We start from the raw sequence: 17,405 nt of genomic DNA, 5'->3' as shown, positions 1-17,405 counted from the left end.
AGACTAGCCTAGGGGTCAACAACTGCATCATAAGCAGTTGATGACATATGAATGTTATAACCGCTCATGGTGCTTTGACCTACAGCATCACATGCAGTGGCAACCCAGAAGAGAGCCAGAAAGAAAGAGCACAAAGACACAGCCATCATGTCCAGATCTGTTCTACCCAGAAGCCACACACGGAGGCCACTGTACCCACCTGTCACACCCCAAATCCAAATAGGAAATTCATTTGGCGCCCGAATTCTCATGCTGACAGAGCTCAAAGCAGTTCGTTAAAAAGACAACTCAGCTGACTCACTTTGGATATTTTTTCACGCTTGCACAGATGAGCCGGCATCTTTGCATGCAATGAGAGCATTAAAATGGTAAAAGATGTACGGATCACAATTAGGTAGACAGATGTGTTAGACAGGAAAAAAAACAACAATGCCCTCCCTAGAGCCGACGTAAAGCACACAAAAAGAAATCCGAAAAGGCTACCATGCTTGCTTCCCTGCACAGAGTAATGGAGAGCAAAAATCAGCTTGCAATATACATAGAGCAAAGACACAGAACAGAATAGTGAGTGAACTGTTTGCAAGGCTATATTTATATTTACATAAGGGTAAACAATGAACAGCTTAGAATAAATCAAGATCATTGTAGAGAACGGCCTTCCTGGTGTCCGCATTTCCACCTTTCTGGCTGTAATTGGCTGCTGAAAGGGAAAAAGAGAAAGAAAAGAACAAACAAGAGTTTAACATATGAAACTTTAAGCATATTCTACAACACCCAGATGTGATGATAGTCACTCACAAATTACAATATTCAAATAGCTGCAATAAAAGAATAGTAACATTTAACTGAAGTATCCTATAAGGATTATCATCGTTTTCCCCATATCCATGACAGTTGACGTGAGCTGAGAATGGCTACAAGAAGGCTGAAACCAATCATGCCGCTAGCTCCAGGGTGCTATCGACCTATGCAAGAGGTGCAGGAGGAGGATGACCACCTGCCAACCAAATGGCACTGTTGGCAGGCGCCAGATAACATGTCAACTATGGTATGAAGACCTTCCCATCCCCTCGAATCATTCCTGCGCTCAGGCATGACCTGCAATCTGTGTGGGCACAATGCTGCTCGGTACTTCAATATGTGTGCTCTATGGCAAACCGAGTCAGATGCATAAATCAAGAATTTCATGCGTTCGATGAAAATATTTAGGAAGAGTGTGACATGGCCAATAATTTGCAATATTCGCTTTCTTTCATGGTTTTACTGTACATGCTCAATGCCTGGAAACATTCCAAATCCAAATCCACTTTATTTCCAACCTACAAGTTGGGGGCCCCCAGGGAAAAAGCTGTCGCAGACAGCTTGACTGGGCCCTGGGGGCCTACAGGCAGCATCTCGCAGAGGATTTCACAACACAGTCAAAAATGAATATGTACATGATATCAAAATCAAAAGAATTATACACACATCAGATATCAGAAATGAATATGAACATCGCAGTATTTATTCATTGCCTCATCATAAAATTTGTTAATTCGTGTCTAAATGTGTTAAGCGGGGCAGTAAAGTCAATGTGGGCTTTAAGCTTATTATAAAGTGATGGTATGCGGTAGTCAAGAGTGGCCCGGCCATAATTTGTTCGTGTATGTGGCACTGGCGTTAGTTCCCTGCGTAAGCTGTAAGCATGCAAGGGACGGTGCGTATCATTGGGAAGGTTACGTTTATGCATATAAAGAGACAGTTTGTAATCATATAATTTAGTTGCTTTAAGCATACTATGTTTAGTAAACAAGGGATCAGTAGATAGCTGGCTAGGGTTTCCATAAAAGTTTTCAAAAATTTGTAGCACCTTTTTTTGTAGCCGCTCGAGTTTATTATAATTATGGAAGGTTGTAACTCCCCAAACTAAAATGCAATATGAAAGACGAGAGTAGAAATTAGCAAAATATATTGCTTTTTTGAGCCTCACTGGAAGTAATTCTCTCAGCTTATAGAGACAGCCAACTTTTTTGCCTAATTCTATCGCCAACTTGCTAATATGTGTGTTCCATGACATGGTTTCTTCAAACCAGACGCCTAAAAATTTTTCTGAAGTTGCACGCTGCAACGCTGTACCTTGAAAGTTTAGGACTAGCTCAGTGTCACAGGCTTTGTTATAAGGCTTGAAAATAATATATTTAGTCTTTTTAACATTCAAGGTTAATCTGTTTTTATGCAACCACTCTTCAAGTTTGATCAAATAACTATTTATGACAGTGTTCAATTGGGTTACGGTTTTTGCGGAGAAAAAAATATTTGTATCATCAGCGTACATGACCAGTTTCGGTGAAAGAGGCAAATAGCACATATCATTAATATACAAAATGAACAACAAAGGTTATCAGAAGGTTATCTGCCATTACACTGCCTCAAGAAGAATGCAAGGACTAAAACTATATAATCCAAGCTGTTTTAAAAAAGCCTTTTCAAGATGACAAGAGTTTACCAGAAGAACTTAGCATTAGCTGTTTACTGCGCGTTTACAATAGCACCGGTAAGTAAAGGAAAACAAGTTTCCCAGTGGTGTCCGAATTAATTTACAAAGTCAGGAATTCAAGTGTAGAGAACATAGGCTATACATATATTACCTTAGCAGGCTATACACAATTTTTCTGTTAACGGTAAGGCTGATGTTGGCTCTTGCACCTTATTTTCTTTCAGTAACACCACCATCCTCATTATAAACTGCCATGGCAAACAGGAATGGCATTCAGCTCCACAAAGTTAAATGTATGCCATATTTGATTCCATATCCCAGGAACCACTTGCCAAACCTACATAATGTGCAAGGTAAAATGAGACAAATGCAAGGGACATCCACAATACCAGTTTCTGTAGCAAAATAATGATCCACAGCTGTGTACAGGTAGCATGCCTAGCATGCCGTACTATTTGTGCTCGACAGTGGAGGAACTACTCAACTAAAATCCAGGTAAAGATAAATTTCTGCCTCACCCATACTAGTCCAAGTTGCAGGTGAACCGTCAGACTGCTGAGGAATCAGAGGTTGCCTCCGGGCAAAAGACACACGCAGTTTGATTCCCGACACAGTGGCACCATTCATCTACACAGAAAGACAAGACTTTTTGCAACAACTCACACACTGCAGTGCTTAACTACTTCATACAAATTCCAATACTAGAAATGTCCAAATTCACCAAATGCAAATAGCTTACAATAGCCACCATGATGGTGCAGTGGTTACGGCGCTTGTCTACTGTGCCCAAGGATGCAGGTTCGAAACTCAGCCTCGGTGGCCGCTTTTCGATAGAGGCAAAAAGCAAAGTGCCCGTGTGCTGTGTGAAGTCAGTGCACATTAAAGAATCCAAGGCGGTCGAAAATTCCGGAGCCCTCCACTATGGCATCTCTCATAGCCCAAGTTGCTTATAACTCGGGATGTTAAACTTTCCAAACCAAACCAGCAAATAGGTTGCTATACAATAAGATCATAGTATCACAACCCATATATTTCTTTGTAGCTTAGGTGCCTAAAGTATGCAAGCTTTCACCAATACTCAAATGCATGGCTCTAAAAAAAATTGCACACATCCACTCACCTCCCCGACAGCCTTTTCTGCAGATTCGATCTTCTCAAAGGTCACAAAGCCGCAGCTGGACATAAAAGACAAGCATCACGTTATGACAGACAACTGTACGTGAATCTATGCAAATTTTGCAGTCTGCACTGAGTGATACAGTACCTGACACTGCATTGCTATGCATAGCGCTAATTTCATGCTAAAGCTAAGTGCTAAGCAAGCAGTCACAAAACCTACAGAGAGCCCACAGAAGCTCCCGACTATTCAATATCAGTTGCAGCATAATTAAAGCCAATGTTGGCATAGATGATAACAAAAAGACTGAGGGCACGCTCCAATATTTTTATGAAGCAAAAGTGTTAATGGACCCTATCTGAGGCTCTCCTTACAGATCCTTGCTTGTGTGCATGCAGTTTGCTGCTCGTTCAGTCGCTAATCATTTAATGGGTGCGCCTATTATTGCACACATGCCCAATAGCATACAGCCCCTAGGCTACCATATCATACTAAAGACCACCTGACACAGCCCCACTTTACCGGCTATGGTAAGAGGAATACTCAGTATGGTGCCCCGGCAGTTAATGCCACCCAACACGCCAATGCAATTAGTGACTGGTGGTTGCTAAGCACCCGGAGGGTTCAATTTCCAATTTCACACTCCCATCTCAGAAAGCTACCCAAGCTGGCAGCCCCTACCAAACAGGCCATGTCATATGGTCTCATACCTACCACTACGGCATACATCACAGCCTGAGTCGCTCTGGGACATTAAATTCCATAAACAAAAATAAACTAATTCCAAGAATCTGATGGGCAGTGCGAGAAAGATTTTTTTTTTATAGAAAAATAGAAAGAACCAATGGCAACATTAAAGGGTGATTTACACAGAAGTTTGCAGGTGTCAAGTGGATTCAACCAGCACAGGACTAGGTTGATTAGAGGAATATGGGAGGGTCTTTTGCCCTGCAGTGGCTATAGTCTGGCTGACGATGATACACAGCCAGAGAGACACTGAAGCCAACAAATGAATTTGCCATGCATCACTAGGCAGGTCTGGGCAAAAGTTCTGCAGCAAGGCGCTATGACTGATATTAAGTTGGTGCTACGGTTACATCAAGAAAAGCTAAATCAAGCCAAGCTATTAGGTGTAATGTCAAGTCAAACAATGAGTTAGCATTATGGTTTTATATTGGAGTAGTATACTCTTATATTCATTGAATAGGTGTTTCATATAATGCTAGTCTTAGAGGGCAGAAAAGTAGATTTGTGCAACTACCAGCCTGTCAACAGAGTTAAACCCCTTAAAACCTTGGGGAAAAAAAAAAGGTTGAAACAGATAGTATCTAAAGACAAAGAATAATGTGTAGGAAGAAAGAGGTTGTAAAAGGGAACTGTCAGAGGTATAACATGTGAGTACTAGACCACATTTACTCTTCTCAACATTTGATATCTCATTAACCAATGTTGCATGAACAATTTAGGTCTAATGTTTCCACCAACATCAATGATTACATACGAAGGAATAATGCAGGCGTCAGAAGTAAGGCATACGAATATCACTGCAAATAAGACAAAGCAGCTGCTAATGTAGCTGGTCAAATCAAAGAGCCCATTGGAAACAAGGTACATCAAATAAACAATGAAAGTAAACAATGTTATACTCACTTTTTGTCAAGCTCCATGGAGATATTTAAGAGGGCTCCAAAAGGTGCAAATGCTCCCCGTAAAAGATCCTCACTCACACCGGCTCCATGAACGTAGAGCGTGTTCTTCTGCCGCGGTTTCTCAGGTCCCGAGTCCCTCGAAGCTTCCAAGTGTTTTGGGTCATCTTCATCCAAATTACCTCCACTCACAAAACTCTCATACAAGGACTTCACAGCTGGTCGTGAGGTTGAGGCTGCTGAACCCTGTGCCAAAGACAAGCAGCACTTTATTTAGAACTTCTCTCGCACTTCAAAAGACTAGTGAAAAAAAAAAAAAGATGGAATGAAAACCGCTCTCATATGAAAGCAAATGTTTTTTCAGTAAGTGAGCATTCTTAGCATGCATGAAACAAAAGCACTGCAAAATGTCAAATGTTTTAGTTCTGGAAAGTTAGTTCATGAATCAAATGAACTTTACATGCTTTGCATGAGCAAGACAAAGCACAGCTGCGTTTTGACACGCGCACACATGCAAGCATGCAAAAGCACTTATTGGTTTTCGAAAGAGAGCAAAGCATATAGGGATGCTTCCTTTAACTGAAAAGAAAAAGCAATTGAGAAATGTTTAGAAATTGCAGTATGTCACTTGACAGAAAGAAGAAAAGACAATTTGCTATCAGTGAGAACCAAGGCCATGGTGTCTTATGTCATGTGTGACCCTCTGTCTAATTAGCGACACTGGCAGTTAACTTCCATTTTACTCGTTAGGCCACACTGAGAGACAGTGGCAGGCATAGCATATACACCAATGAGGCAAATGCCATGAGAAACATAACCAGAGCAGGATGCAAGAAATTGCATCGTCTATGAAAAATTACGAGACCAAGGACCAAAAAGAACTATGCAGAAGTGATAAAGGCAAATGAGATGAGTTGTGAAGGTTGTGCACAAATGCAAAAGCTTTTTAAGCCAACAAAAGCATGTAAACATATCAAACACACTTACAGGAACCTTTTCCAAAGCTGATGGGTTGTTACGACCATTATAATTAAACTATATGCTAAGAGTAGTTTTCATCATTGTGTACATCATGTTATTTCCACATAAACAACTGGCAACCTAGGAAATGTACAGCTGTAATCAAATTTTGCATGGTTTCCGACATGCCTAACCAAGACCTAAGGCTGCTAACCACAAGATCTCTTGAGCCATTATTTACTGCACTAGAATGAATGCATTTTATAGCTATGAAGATGAAACGTACAGGCCTCTAAGAACTTTCTGCATACATAAAACTTTGTGCCTTCTTATAACCTTTCAAGCATCAGTATTGCTTAACTGTGTGATCATGACATTTCACTGCATAACCACAGTATGGTACCACAAAATACAAAGCCCTACCAAGCTCATACTACTAGAGTGAAATGTGAACCTGCACTTTTTTTTTTCTCGACACAAAGCGAAATTCGCTAGACTGGCAAACAGTGAGTGCAAGGATGCTAGTATTCCAAGCTGCGCCTAACGTTTTCAGCCCACAATTCCTCTCAATGGTTGGCCAGACTAGAGACTCGCTGTAGCAACAATGGGGAGCATGCATAACTCACAGTAGCCTCTGAGTCGTCTTCTGTGGGGTGGTTGGCTGCATAGGGTTGGTAGCCAATGCCTCCAGGGCGGTCATTGAGGCTGCGCTTGCGTTCAGACGCTTTAGACCGCTTAAAACCATGCCGCTCCTTGTTTTCAACTTTGATGGCACTGATAGCCTGCATTCAAGCATGGTGAGAAAAGCAGCATTCAGTACCAGGATATGGAGAAACAGGACATACAACGCTCAATGCAGCACACTGCTGGGCTCTTGAAATTTACGCAGTCTGTGAAGCTTATCCAGTAGTGCAAAAATATTACTGTGCAGAAATGTTGGCATCAGCCACAGCAAAAAAATTTTTGTCATGAGCAAATAGTTATGCTATAGCCATATTAAACCACTATCCCGTCAATGAAGCAAAAACAGCAATAACACCCTCAAACAAAGGGGGACCAGGTTCCCCTCACAAAATCGAACTCTCTCCTGCTCTCCCTCCCTCAGTCTTGTCAGTGCTCTTGCTGGAAATGTCTCTCCAGGCACCTCACTCTATCCCCCCCCCCCCCCCCCCAATTTCTTTTACTAAGTGCAGCTATGTACTTGCACCCAAAATGTGATTTTTGCCAGCGTGTCTTGAAGAGCATACAAAAAGTATAAGCCTTGTGCTGCCCAACGTTGTTGGCTTCTATAGTAAAGGATTCACTAATGTAAGACTGGTAGATAATGTACACAAAGAAGCTGCTCAGAATTTGCACTCCTGTCACGTTTGGTGACAGTGCGCCAGCTCGTGCCTTACATCACTCTCCTCTATCTAATGCCTTCTGGGCCTTTAAAGGCATGATAAATTATGAACACATATTATTTTGCCAAGCTGCACTACAGGTGGTCTTTATCTTGAATATGAAGAAGAACAAATAATGAAACACCACGAGCGGGCATGTTTTGTCCTTTCTTTGCGAAGTTTCATCCTTTCTTAAGTTCAAAAGAAACTTTGGATGAACTCTTTACTCTGCATTCTCATTTACATTAACTGCTCTTCACTAATTCCCGAGTGAACAAAAAGATGGAGGAGAAAAGCAAGCCACCCATGCACTGTGCAATGTACCCCACGTGGACGAAACTTCCAGAACCCTCCACTATGGTGTTAATCATAGCCCAATTCATTTGGTGTGTTAAGCACTATATACCATCGAGCTAAAAATATCAGAAAAGCACACATTCATATAATTTATTTCATCGTGCAAAAACTGCAAAACCACACTGCTGCACAAAATACATTACTAGTAAATAAAATCAAATATGTAGACGTTTTGATGGCAATGTTTCTTTTCGGCAAGTTTTGCGCCAACTGGCTAATAAGCAGGCTTTCAGTGCTAGCAAATATGCATGCATACTATTAAGTAAATGATTCTCCATAACTGACTACTTAGGCATCATATCGACAGAAACCATAGTGTCCTGTGGGTCATATGGCGTTCAGACTCATTTAGTGGTCTCTGTTATTGGTCTACATAAGACTATAAACTGTATGTACGTACCCCAGATTTCAGTAACTTCTTGGCCACTTCTTTAGCATCTGGTTTGGATTCTGACACTAAGTGTGGAAAAAAAAAGAAGTTAGATGCATGGTTGGAAGCAGAGGTTGCAGACATGCACTCCCCACAGAATAGCAATAAAATTTTCAGCACAAGAATATGTGTAATTGAAGCTTACCTTGGTCCTGGCCTGGAATAAAAAGGAAATGCAAAAGAAAACATCAGAAAAATCTCTAGCATTTAAAATAAAGTGGAATGTTCTAAATGCAACTGCAGTCTCAGCACCAGAAAGAAAGATGGCAGATCATGAAGGCATAAGAATGGCAACTATGATCAACCAGTCATTTCATTTGCTTAAAGTAATGTATGAAAGCTGCAATATCACAAATGCAATGAAAAGGGTGTGCACATCTTAAGATTTCACTTTCTCATCTGCTTTCTTTCTGCGAATGCCACTAGCAGCAAAAGAACAATGCAGTCAGACCTTTTCGCAGTGTGGTCTGGACTGGGGGTGGTTCCGGTTTAGGTGTTTTATTCTGCTGGAGTGCCTTTTTCTGTAAACACAATAAAAGCACTACTAGCATGTATCCTAACAACACTGTCAGTGCACATTACCAAATATTTGATTTGTAGGCTCAAAAACTACAGGCAGGAAAAATCTGAAATCGTACGTAACAAATGCGAAGAATAGTCAATAGCGTTCAACAGCAAATTGAACATCCTACCTAATTTGTCCCATAAACCATAATGCATGCACAAAATTATCTAAAATAAACTGAGTTCTCAAGTTTTCAAACAGTTTTCGAATTACTGACACGAGGTTTGAATAAGGCATATCGTGCATTTATTCCCCAGCTTTAAAAACGGGCCACTTCGAAACCGCACATCGTGTAGTTACAGTGAGCTTGTGTGGGATGAAGGATTCACGGCCCCATCTCTCACCCCTCATTTACTGAGACCTGGTGTAGGTTATCTACCTTATTCATCTCCGCAAAGGCAACTTTCTTAGAGCTTTACCATGATGCTCATAGAGCAAATATACAGAGAAGCATTTCTTCCTCGGTCATTCTGACAGTGGGTATAGTCAGGCTGAGGATGATGATGATTTCAAGCAGGGATAGTCGGCATGTCATCAAAAGATACGGTCTAATCTAATATGCACTATAAATTCAACTGAGAATCACTTTGTTTTCCATTGGACTGGCGTAGCCCTACCTTCATTTCTACCAACCCTTGCTTGTGCACTGCCAGGTCCAACAAATATTATTTATTATTGCTTGTTGAGACTAATAACCCGGGCTTGGCGGTCATTACATGGAGGGAACACAATAAAGTAAAAACAAATTTCACACTTCATAGCATCAATCTGGATGCGAGCAAACATCTGTTTGAGCAACATCACCAAACAAATCACACCAGACTAAAATGACAACAAAAAAATGATGTGCACAGAAAGCCATCAACACATGCATCAATGTCTTGATTGACCTGATAAGGAGCGAAAAACCTGGTTTATATTGACTCAGTCGTCAACCTTAACTGCTCGAAAATAAATTATACAATCTTCAGTAAAAATAGCTTCAGTTCTACTCAACGACCACATGTTGCAAGGTGGCTAAATACTTGCACCACATGAGAAAACCGTCCTCTCCCGCGCAGAGGCAATCTGGCTAAATTTTTAAATCACACCATTATTCTTGTGGTTTCTGCTGCTTGAAAAGAGGGTATGCAAAAGCTGTGATTTTATGTTTACTCTGTGTTTTCTGTGGAACGATAAAGGTCCCTCCCTTTTAAAGGGCGAAAATTAAAGTGTTCTAGAAGAGGGCAGTGAGCTCACTGTTGCCGGTTCCCTGACGCTGTTCATGTCAAGTGCAAGAGGTGGCGCCACAAGTGACTTCACTGTAGTTTCTTGCTGGTCCAGCCTGCGGCGCACAGTTATGTACGCATTGCTTTAATTCTTGTACCTACTTTGATGAAGCTAACGGCTGACGGACTGTCGGTACATGATTGATATGCAATGACATTCTTTATTTAGCGTAACTTGATGTCACAGGCAGGGCGAGATGTGGCACGACATGCAGTGATATGTATGGCTTGATGGAAGCACCTAGTATCAAAATGTTATTTTTTTGCATGTTTCTGCTTCGACTTTTGTGTGCTGCTGAACTTTGTGGTTTTGAGTGTGACGACACCGATCACGTAGTTAGCCAGAGCTCACGCAGCCTTTTATATTTAACTTCTTGAACGTCAGTTCGAAATACAACGCGCAACAGTACGGTACTATGTACCATTTGCGACACTTTCATTACAGGTTTTAGCTCTAATTGAATGACGAAATATATGCTAGTCCTTGTTGTCAACAAAACTTTTTAGCACATGCACCATCCCTTGAATGTTCTCCTGGATAACAAAATTTAAATATCTGTCAACTAATCCAGTGTGCAGTGAAACCTAGCTGAATGTACATGCTTCTATTTTACCTTCTTTCACCCCTTCCTAGAATTGGTTCAGCTGATTTATATGTGCACTGTGAAAAGAGGGGCCTAGCAAAAGTAATTCATTTGCAGACCTCGAAAAGATTATTTCAAATATATGCACTTACAAGCACTTATTCATTCACATCATGAGCAACAAGTCAGCGAGGGTAATTTGCATTTTCTCCCTTATCCATCTTTTTGGAGTTTATCCCTTTCACATAAAAGCACAGTTGAGCGATTACATAAAAGCTAGTGATCCTGGCATAAAAATAGGTATGCGCATGAGCGAGCTAAACAGTCATTTTGGCCCTGTCTTGCTTTCACAACTGTAAGCACATACTGGACGTTGACAGTCAGCAGTTAATCGCAACTGAAGCATTTAGTGAACAGGTTTTAAAGCTTGCTGGCAAAGCCGAGAGCAAACTCGACGGGTACAGCAGTCTCCCCCCTCCCTTCTCAAGAAGATGTGTTAACCAAGCGAGCTGAAAGTCATCGGCCCCTGGCGATAGCATTGTGGGGAACTGCCATATACAATCTTTGCTTCCTATTTTCATCACTCATCGACACCCAACATACCTTGCAATATAAAATATTAACCAATTATAACTGCAAACGACATGTTATGGTCAGACACAAATGCTTGTGCTGGCAAAGAGCTTTGCTGCTGAGCTGGTTGCATGAAGGCTGGGAGGGCCAGGGTAACGTCAGCTTTCTAGCAACTAGGACAGCGGCGCACATTCTTCTCCCATTCTTTCCGCAACTCTCGGTTTCTAGGTACTGCAAATAATATATTTGGGGCGCCCTCGACGTGAATGTAACCCTTCCTAAATATATATTCCCTGATGCGTAGTAATGGTTTTGTCGACACTGAAGCATGCTAAACAAATTTACATGAAGTCTTCGTCACATTCGTTGCACGTGCCTTTTCTTCATTTTACTGAAAAATAAAATTTCATAGACAAAACGTGAACAGCAGGACGTTTAGGAAAACGTGATAACAGCATGCGTATACAAGTTTCAACACGGTCGGCATAGCCAAGCTCTACAGGTGGTGATGATGATGATGATGAGTTGTGGCTGCACCTTGGTATCAGGTAGGCTCAGTAATGTGCCCTAGGAGGGTGAAATAGAGAAACTAAAAAGGTAAGAGAAATGAGAAAGGGTAGGGTAGAGCTGCTATGAACACTATCAGCGTCTAACTACTGTCCACCACATACGAAGCCGGGCTTTCGTCGTGCGAATTGTGCCACTGTGCTGTCCACGTTCAGCCGATTCAAAACTCAGTGCGCGCAGTAGTGTGGTGTCCTCTGTTGTCTGGGGCGATAGTTTCGCACAACAGAGAATGATGTGCTCCACCGTCTCGTCTGCGCTCCCGCATGCCCTGCACATCGCCACCTGCGCTTCTGGGCAGGGGTCAAAGCAGCAGCGGTAGGTCGAAGTGCGGAGTGCTCCCGCCCGTGCCTCGAATAGAAGCGTGCTACCGGCGTTGTTGTCGTAGAGCGGCTCCGTCGATACTGCTTCTTTAGTGTTCTAGGTACAGCATCAGTGTCGTCTTCTTCTGTACTGAAGCATTCTACATGGTGTTCTCCGCTTGGTGTACTTGCGTCCGTATGGCAGTTTTGCACTCGGCGGCCTCGGCAGTACCTTTCGATCAGAAGCCGTATTTCTGGCACAGGGACTGTACACGGGTACACCATTGCGTGCGGATGCCCTTTAGGCGCACATAGCGGAACACCTTCTGTGCCCAGCGGATGTCTATCATGGTGCGTAGGCGTGCTTCATATGCGATTTTGCGGTGGGCTTCGCGGGCTTCAAAGGTCGACCATCCCATGTCGCCCTGAATCGCCTCAACAGCAACTCAACCATGGCAAGCCAATCTCTTTTGGGGGCGGAGAGGCACACGATGGCGTTGGCAAAGGTCAGGCCTGGCACATGCACCCCCTTCCATAGGTCACGCACCAACACATATCGGTTGCAGCCCCACAGGCATTGTCGGCATAGGATACTAGTTGCCCGGGTGTTTTTCAGTTTTAGGTATTTCTCATGTGCTACGTATATGTCACCTTCCATGCACAGCTGTACTCCCAAGTACCAATACTGGGTTGCTTGCGGTATGTTGTCTTCGTTGGGCAGTTGCATTGCAGGGTTGGCGTCGGACGGGCCCGAGAACCGGAGCACAGCTGATTTGGTGGGGTTGAAGGACAGTCCCAGTGTAGCTAGATGTTCTGCACACACTGTTACCAGCCACTGCAGCTGTGCCTCGGTTTCAGCCATCAACACAATATTGTCCGCAAATGCTAGCCCTGGCAACGTCGTCCACATTTCCGGGAGATCTGCCCATATGACGGGGAGCGGGAAGCCTATACTAGAATCGAGTAGCAATTGTTCTACTTCTGACGTGTACAGCATGTACATGAGCGGGGATAGGAGACATCCCTGCTTTAGGCCCCGTCGGACAGCGACTGGTTGCGATGTGCTGCCATGAAGGCTGACCCCCACTGTGCTGCCTGTATATAGGCGGTCTAGCAGGTTAGTCCACTCCTCTGGCATACCCAACTCCTTCATTCGACGCAGCAAAGGTTTATGAGCGACACTGTCGTATGCCTTTGCCACGTCTAGAAAGCATCCAATGAGTCCCAGTGACTCCTGCCGTGCAATTTTGATGCACTGGGTCAGGGTGAATAGGTTGTCGTCCAGTCGTCGACCGTGTCGGAGTCCGGACTGTAGTTCAGTGAGGTGACCATGTGTTTCAGCCCAGGCGACCATCCATTTCTTCAGGAAAGTGAACTTGATTTCGGCGCCGCGATGCGGCCACTCGGAGAAACAATATTCTCTGACATTTGCGGCGCCACAGCTAGCGCGGGCTCGGCTGGGGAGTAAGCCCACTGCCCCTTCTAGTACAGTTTAGCGACAATAAAGGCGTCCGGAGCCTCAGTGTTTTCAGCGCCTGCACTAACATTTAGGCAGTAACCCAGTTCGCCAGGTGATCGAAAGGTCCACCTCGACTTCTGTTCGTAATCCGCACTGTAAAGCCATAAAACAAGCTTCTTGGAATTTTCACAGGCATGACATGGAGGGCAAAATAGCGATAAACGAGTTTAACCCAACGCTCGCGTGTGTCTTGTCATGCTGTCGCGTTATAACACCAAAGTCCTTCTGGCAACAGGTGAAATTTGCTTCCTAGCAATTTCACGGAAGTGCAGTTGCACAGACACACTTTTAACGAACACGACAGGTAGTCGTCTGAAACGACTTTTATGCCGCCGTACCCCTAATGTGCAGATGAGTTTTGCGCATATTTACAGTTAAAATAATGACTTTAAAAACCTCAGCTCCGTAACAGCACCGCCCATATTGCTTCGCTGTTTGGCACCCGTCATGATCTGCCGCTATTCCATCAGTATTCGATTCAGTTTTAAAAACGTACAGCGAGCAATCGACGAAATGACGTTTCTGATCGACAACAGTATACATCGAAAGCAACATGTCCACAAGATCCCCCTGAAATGCACGTACCTTGCGTTTTAGCTTCTGGTATTTCTTTTGCAGCATTTCTTCTTCTTCGGTGTACTGGGATGGGTAGTGCAAATGCATTTTCACGCTTCCTTTGCAAGCTAGAAGCAGTAGGAACGATCGTAGAAATGCAAAGCAGCAGACGGCGACGCTCAGCTGGCTGCGACTGTTTTGACGGTAACCGGGAGAACTGGGCACTTAAATTTGATTGGCTAGAAACATCATGTGACAAGAAGAGCGCAAAAATAATTATTTTTGATTTCTTTCAACCACCCTTCCGGCGCCTTCAGAGCAAAAAGCACTCCCGACATTCTGCCGCTCGTAATTAGTGGCTCCTGCCTTGGTGAATAGGTGAACAGGGCTCCCAACCTCAAGTTTTGAGGCGCGAGGGTAGGAGTTGCGGCAACACGTTAATCATGTGCCGAAACGTGCGTCGCTCGAATTATTATTCAACTGTTCGGAATGACATCTCTCCCTTCGTTTTCGCGAAAAGCAGGAAGTCATTACTGCTGTGCAGTGCACTGTCACAACAGTCTGCTCAACAAAAAGAACCGGGATCCGCAGGCTAGATTACCGCTGCGGTCCGCGGAATTAAGTAGCTTCTTTTCTGTAGTCAGTTAAATTCGTATTGTTTAACAGTACTAGTAATCGCAGTTGTTTCTCAGGACTGATTTCGCTTGCTGCTTTCACGTTAGAAGAGAGCGCACTTTGCTGGAAATGTTAAATGAATTTGACAATGCCGCACGCAATTAGAGAGATGGAATTTTAGCTAATTAGTTTCGACCCATTCCGAATGAGCAGCACACGAATGCGAAACACAGATGGCCACAGTACGCTTCCGGAGCTTGTGTGCATCGCTTCTCCTGTTTTTCACTGTGCTTTGCGACTCCTACACTTGACGACAGTTTTGGGCTGTAGTTTGTGGGGATTCTCACGGGACTCGGGCTCTGCTCTCAGAACCGGACGCCCCGCTGCTAGCTCTGACCACAGCCGTGGCCGTGAAGAACGACACACCGAGGCATACATAGCCAGCGGGCCAAGCTGTTTATTGGTGTCGTAGCAGCATATCCGCGCGCTCCGGCGACGCGGCGTCGTCTCTCTCGATGCGAAGCTGGGCCCGTATTCCGAGTTTGCGTAGTTATCGAAAGTGTCGCTTTCTCCCCGACCTAGAGTAATCTGATTGATGGAAACCCCGGAATATGATGCCACCTCATCCGGTTCCGTATTGGCAGCACTCAGTTCCGGCGTTTCGACCGATCAGATGACTCGAGGTCACGTGAGACACTTCGATAACGACGCAAACTCGGAATGCGGGCCCTGCTGTCCGCCGAGATGAGAGGAGAAGAGGAAGGAGGGGCCGTTCGCCATGTCATGCGGGCGAGGGAAGTGTTTAATTCCCACTCCCTTCCTCCCTTAATCATGACCTCCACCTGGGCGCCGTTGTCCCCTTTGAAACTGCACGGCTGATCTCTCAGCAGGTCCATGCCGCGGGACAGGCGGCCAAAGCAGGGACGGCCGCCCTCGCGTCGGGCTGGCTCCGCGTGCAGGCCGCACAAGTCCTCGCCGCTGCCGTCACGGGGATGAAGAGGGGGCGAGGTCCGCTGGCCCGCCATCCGGTCACGGGCCGCCGGCAAGCCCGCAGTGCGCTGGTCGCCTATGACCGCGATCGCGCCGACTCCCCGCAGGTCGTAAATCAGGGCAGCAGGTTCCGTCCCTCCGCGTACAGGAACCACTCCGGCCTGCGTATCTACACGGGCCGGGTTCTTCAGGGTTCTTCTCCAACCAGGGTTGAACCGGCGTACTTGAGTTCGGGAAATCCCAGACGGCGTCGGGAGAGGTCAGAGTGCACTGGTATCTCCTCGCCCTCCCGGCCTTTCAGCTTGCAGCCGCGAAGCAATCTCAGCAACCTCTACCGGTCCCACCCATCTGGGCGCACGACTCGTCGCGATCTCGCGTTCACGTCGCTGAGTGCGTAAGCATAGCCAGCCATAGGACTTGCAATGTTCTTACCGTGGCTGCGGTTCGCCTTCTCATTGGCATTGGCCATAATCTCGCGCAATCGATTTGCCTAGTCGTCGACATTTGCCTGGACCTTTGTGTTCGTGCGCAGAGCTAAGGAAATGGCGTGGCAGTGCACATTCCGGTAGTTATGCGATCTCGCATATTCACGGGCTTTATATTCCGATATCGGCGCTCGCTCCTTTGCCAATAACGGCTTTTATCTCCTCCTTTGAGGCGTCATTACCTAGCACGTATTATAGCTAAGCTTAATCACAGACCAGCAGGAAGTCTCACTCACTCGTAGCAATACCAGCTACACTAGAGTTAATTCAACGCCAACCACATTATAAGTGACCTCACAGCGCAATTTGGCCTGAATAGTCGCGGGGTTCTGTCTCTTCAATAAGGCTTGAGGCCCTCTTACGACAAAAAATAAATAAATGAACCCTCCTACTAACCCCTGATATGATCGGAGGACCGGGGCCTATAGGGCTTCACCGCAAGGCGTAGAGGAAGGCAGAAGACGGCAGGAGTAGATTAGGAGAACAGCAAACTGAAGATTTATTTTACATATTTACAAAACACAAACGTGCAAGCACGTGAAAGGGAGCGAAGTAGCTCTTAATGAACTGAGAGCACAGGTGAGTCACACTAAAGCAGCCCTCGGAGGCCGCTTAAATCACTTTCCAGTCCAACTGTGGAACCCGCAGCTTCCCAAACGTCCAATGGGCGTTAAGCCGCTTCTTTTGGCTCCACCCACGGCTTCTTTGGCTCCGCCCAATTGTTCCACCAGCACCTCACGCACAAACGCGCACACTTACACACACCTCCTCGCACTTGTACAGGGAATGCTGTAGACCGCTGCAGAATAGCCAGGCCGTCTCCGTGGCTCTCTGTGATGCGATGATGTCCCATCTGGTTCCGGGCATCTTCAATGGCTCCGGCCAAGCGATGGTGCACACGTACTCAGCAGCACAAAGCCCTGTGCAAACCAGTATACGTCGTAATGGCCTTCGAGAAGCGCGTGCAGCAGCTCCTTTGAACTCACCGCCGCCTCCCTGAGATAAATTAAGGAAGCA

At 44.9% G+C, this 17,405-nt stretch overlaps 1 protein-coding gene across 3 annotated transcripts; it reads right to left on the bottom strand.

The window, feature by feature from the left end:
- Positions 1 to 564: 564 nt before the first annotated feature.
- Positions 565 to 14,495, bottom strand: LOC146182325 (negative elongation factor E-like). 3 transcript variants are annotated; one of them, XM_084577421.1, is made up of 9 exons: positions 14,329 to 14,495; positions 8,820 to 8,889; positions 8,514 to 8,525; positions 8,339 to 8,394; positions 6,826 to 6,981; positions 5,244 to 5,485; positions 3,597 to 3,651; positions 2,995 to 3,103; positions 565 to 700 (listed from the first exon to the last, which is right to left on the bottom strand). In XM_084577421.1, the coding sequence occupies exons 1-9, from the start codon at positions 14,404 to 14,406 to the stop codon at positions 624 to 626; spliced, it is 855 nt and encodes a 284-aa protein (XP_084433547.1). In that variant the 5' UTR covers positions 14,407 to 14,495; the 3' UTR covers positions 565 to 623. The 3 variants fall into 3 exon arrangements, with proteins under 3 accessions (XP_084433547.1, XP_084433548.1, XP_084433549.1); XM_084577422.1 differs by having other exon boundaries at positions 565 to 697; XM_084577423.1 differs by lacking the exon at positions 8,514 to 8,525.
- Positions 14,496 to 17,405: the final 2,910 nt, after the last annotated feature.

Source organism: Amblyomma maculatum, chromosome 8 (genome assembly GCF_055883805.1).
Source record: "Amblyomma maculatum isolate TAMU_Amacu chromosome 8, ASM5588380v1, whole genome shotgun sequence".
NCBI lineage: Eukaryota > Metazoa > Arthropoda > Arachnida > Ixodida > Ixodidae > Amblyomma > Amblyomma maculatum.
The sequence above is the reverse complement of the archived record's forward strand: the minus strand, read 5'-3'. Positions and strand labels throughout refer to the sequence as shown.

Bases quoted from the DNA above. Each gene is read 5' to 3' on its own strand.
- LOC146182325 (XM_084577421.1), bottom strand. From the start codon at position 14,406: ATGCATTTGCACTACCCATCCCAGTACACCGAAGAAGAAGAAATGCTG. The intron at 3,652-5,243 runs GTGAGTATAACA...TTTTATGTCCAG, and splicing joins TCCATGGAGCTTGACAAAAA to CTGCGGCTTTGTGACCTTTG. The intron at 3,104-3,596 runs GTGAGTGGATGT...CTTTCTGTGTAG, and splicing joins CAGAAAAGGCTGTCGGGGAG to ATGAATGGTGCCACTGTGTC.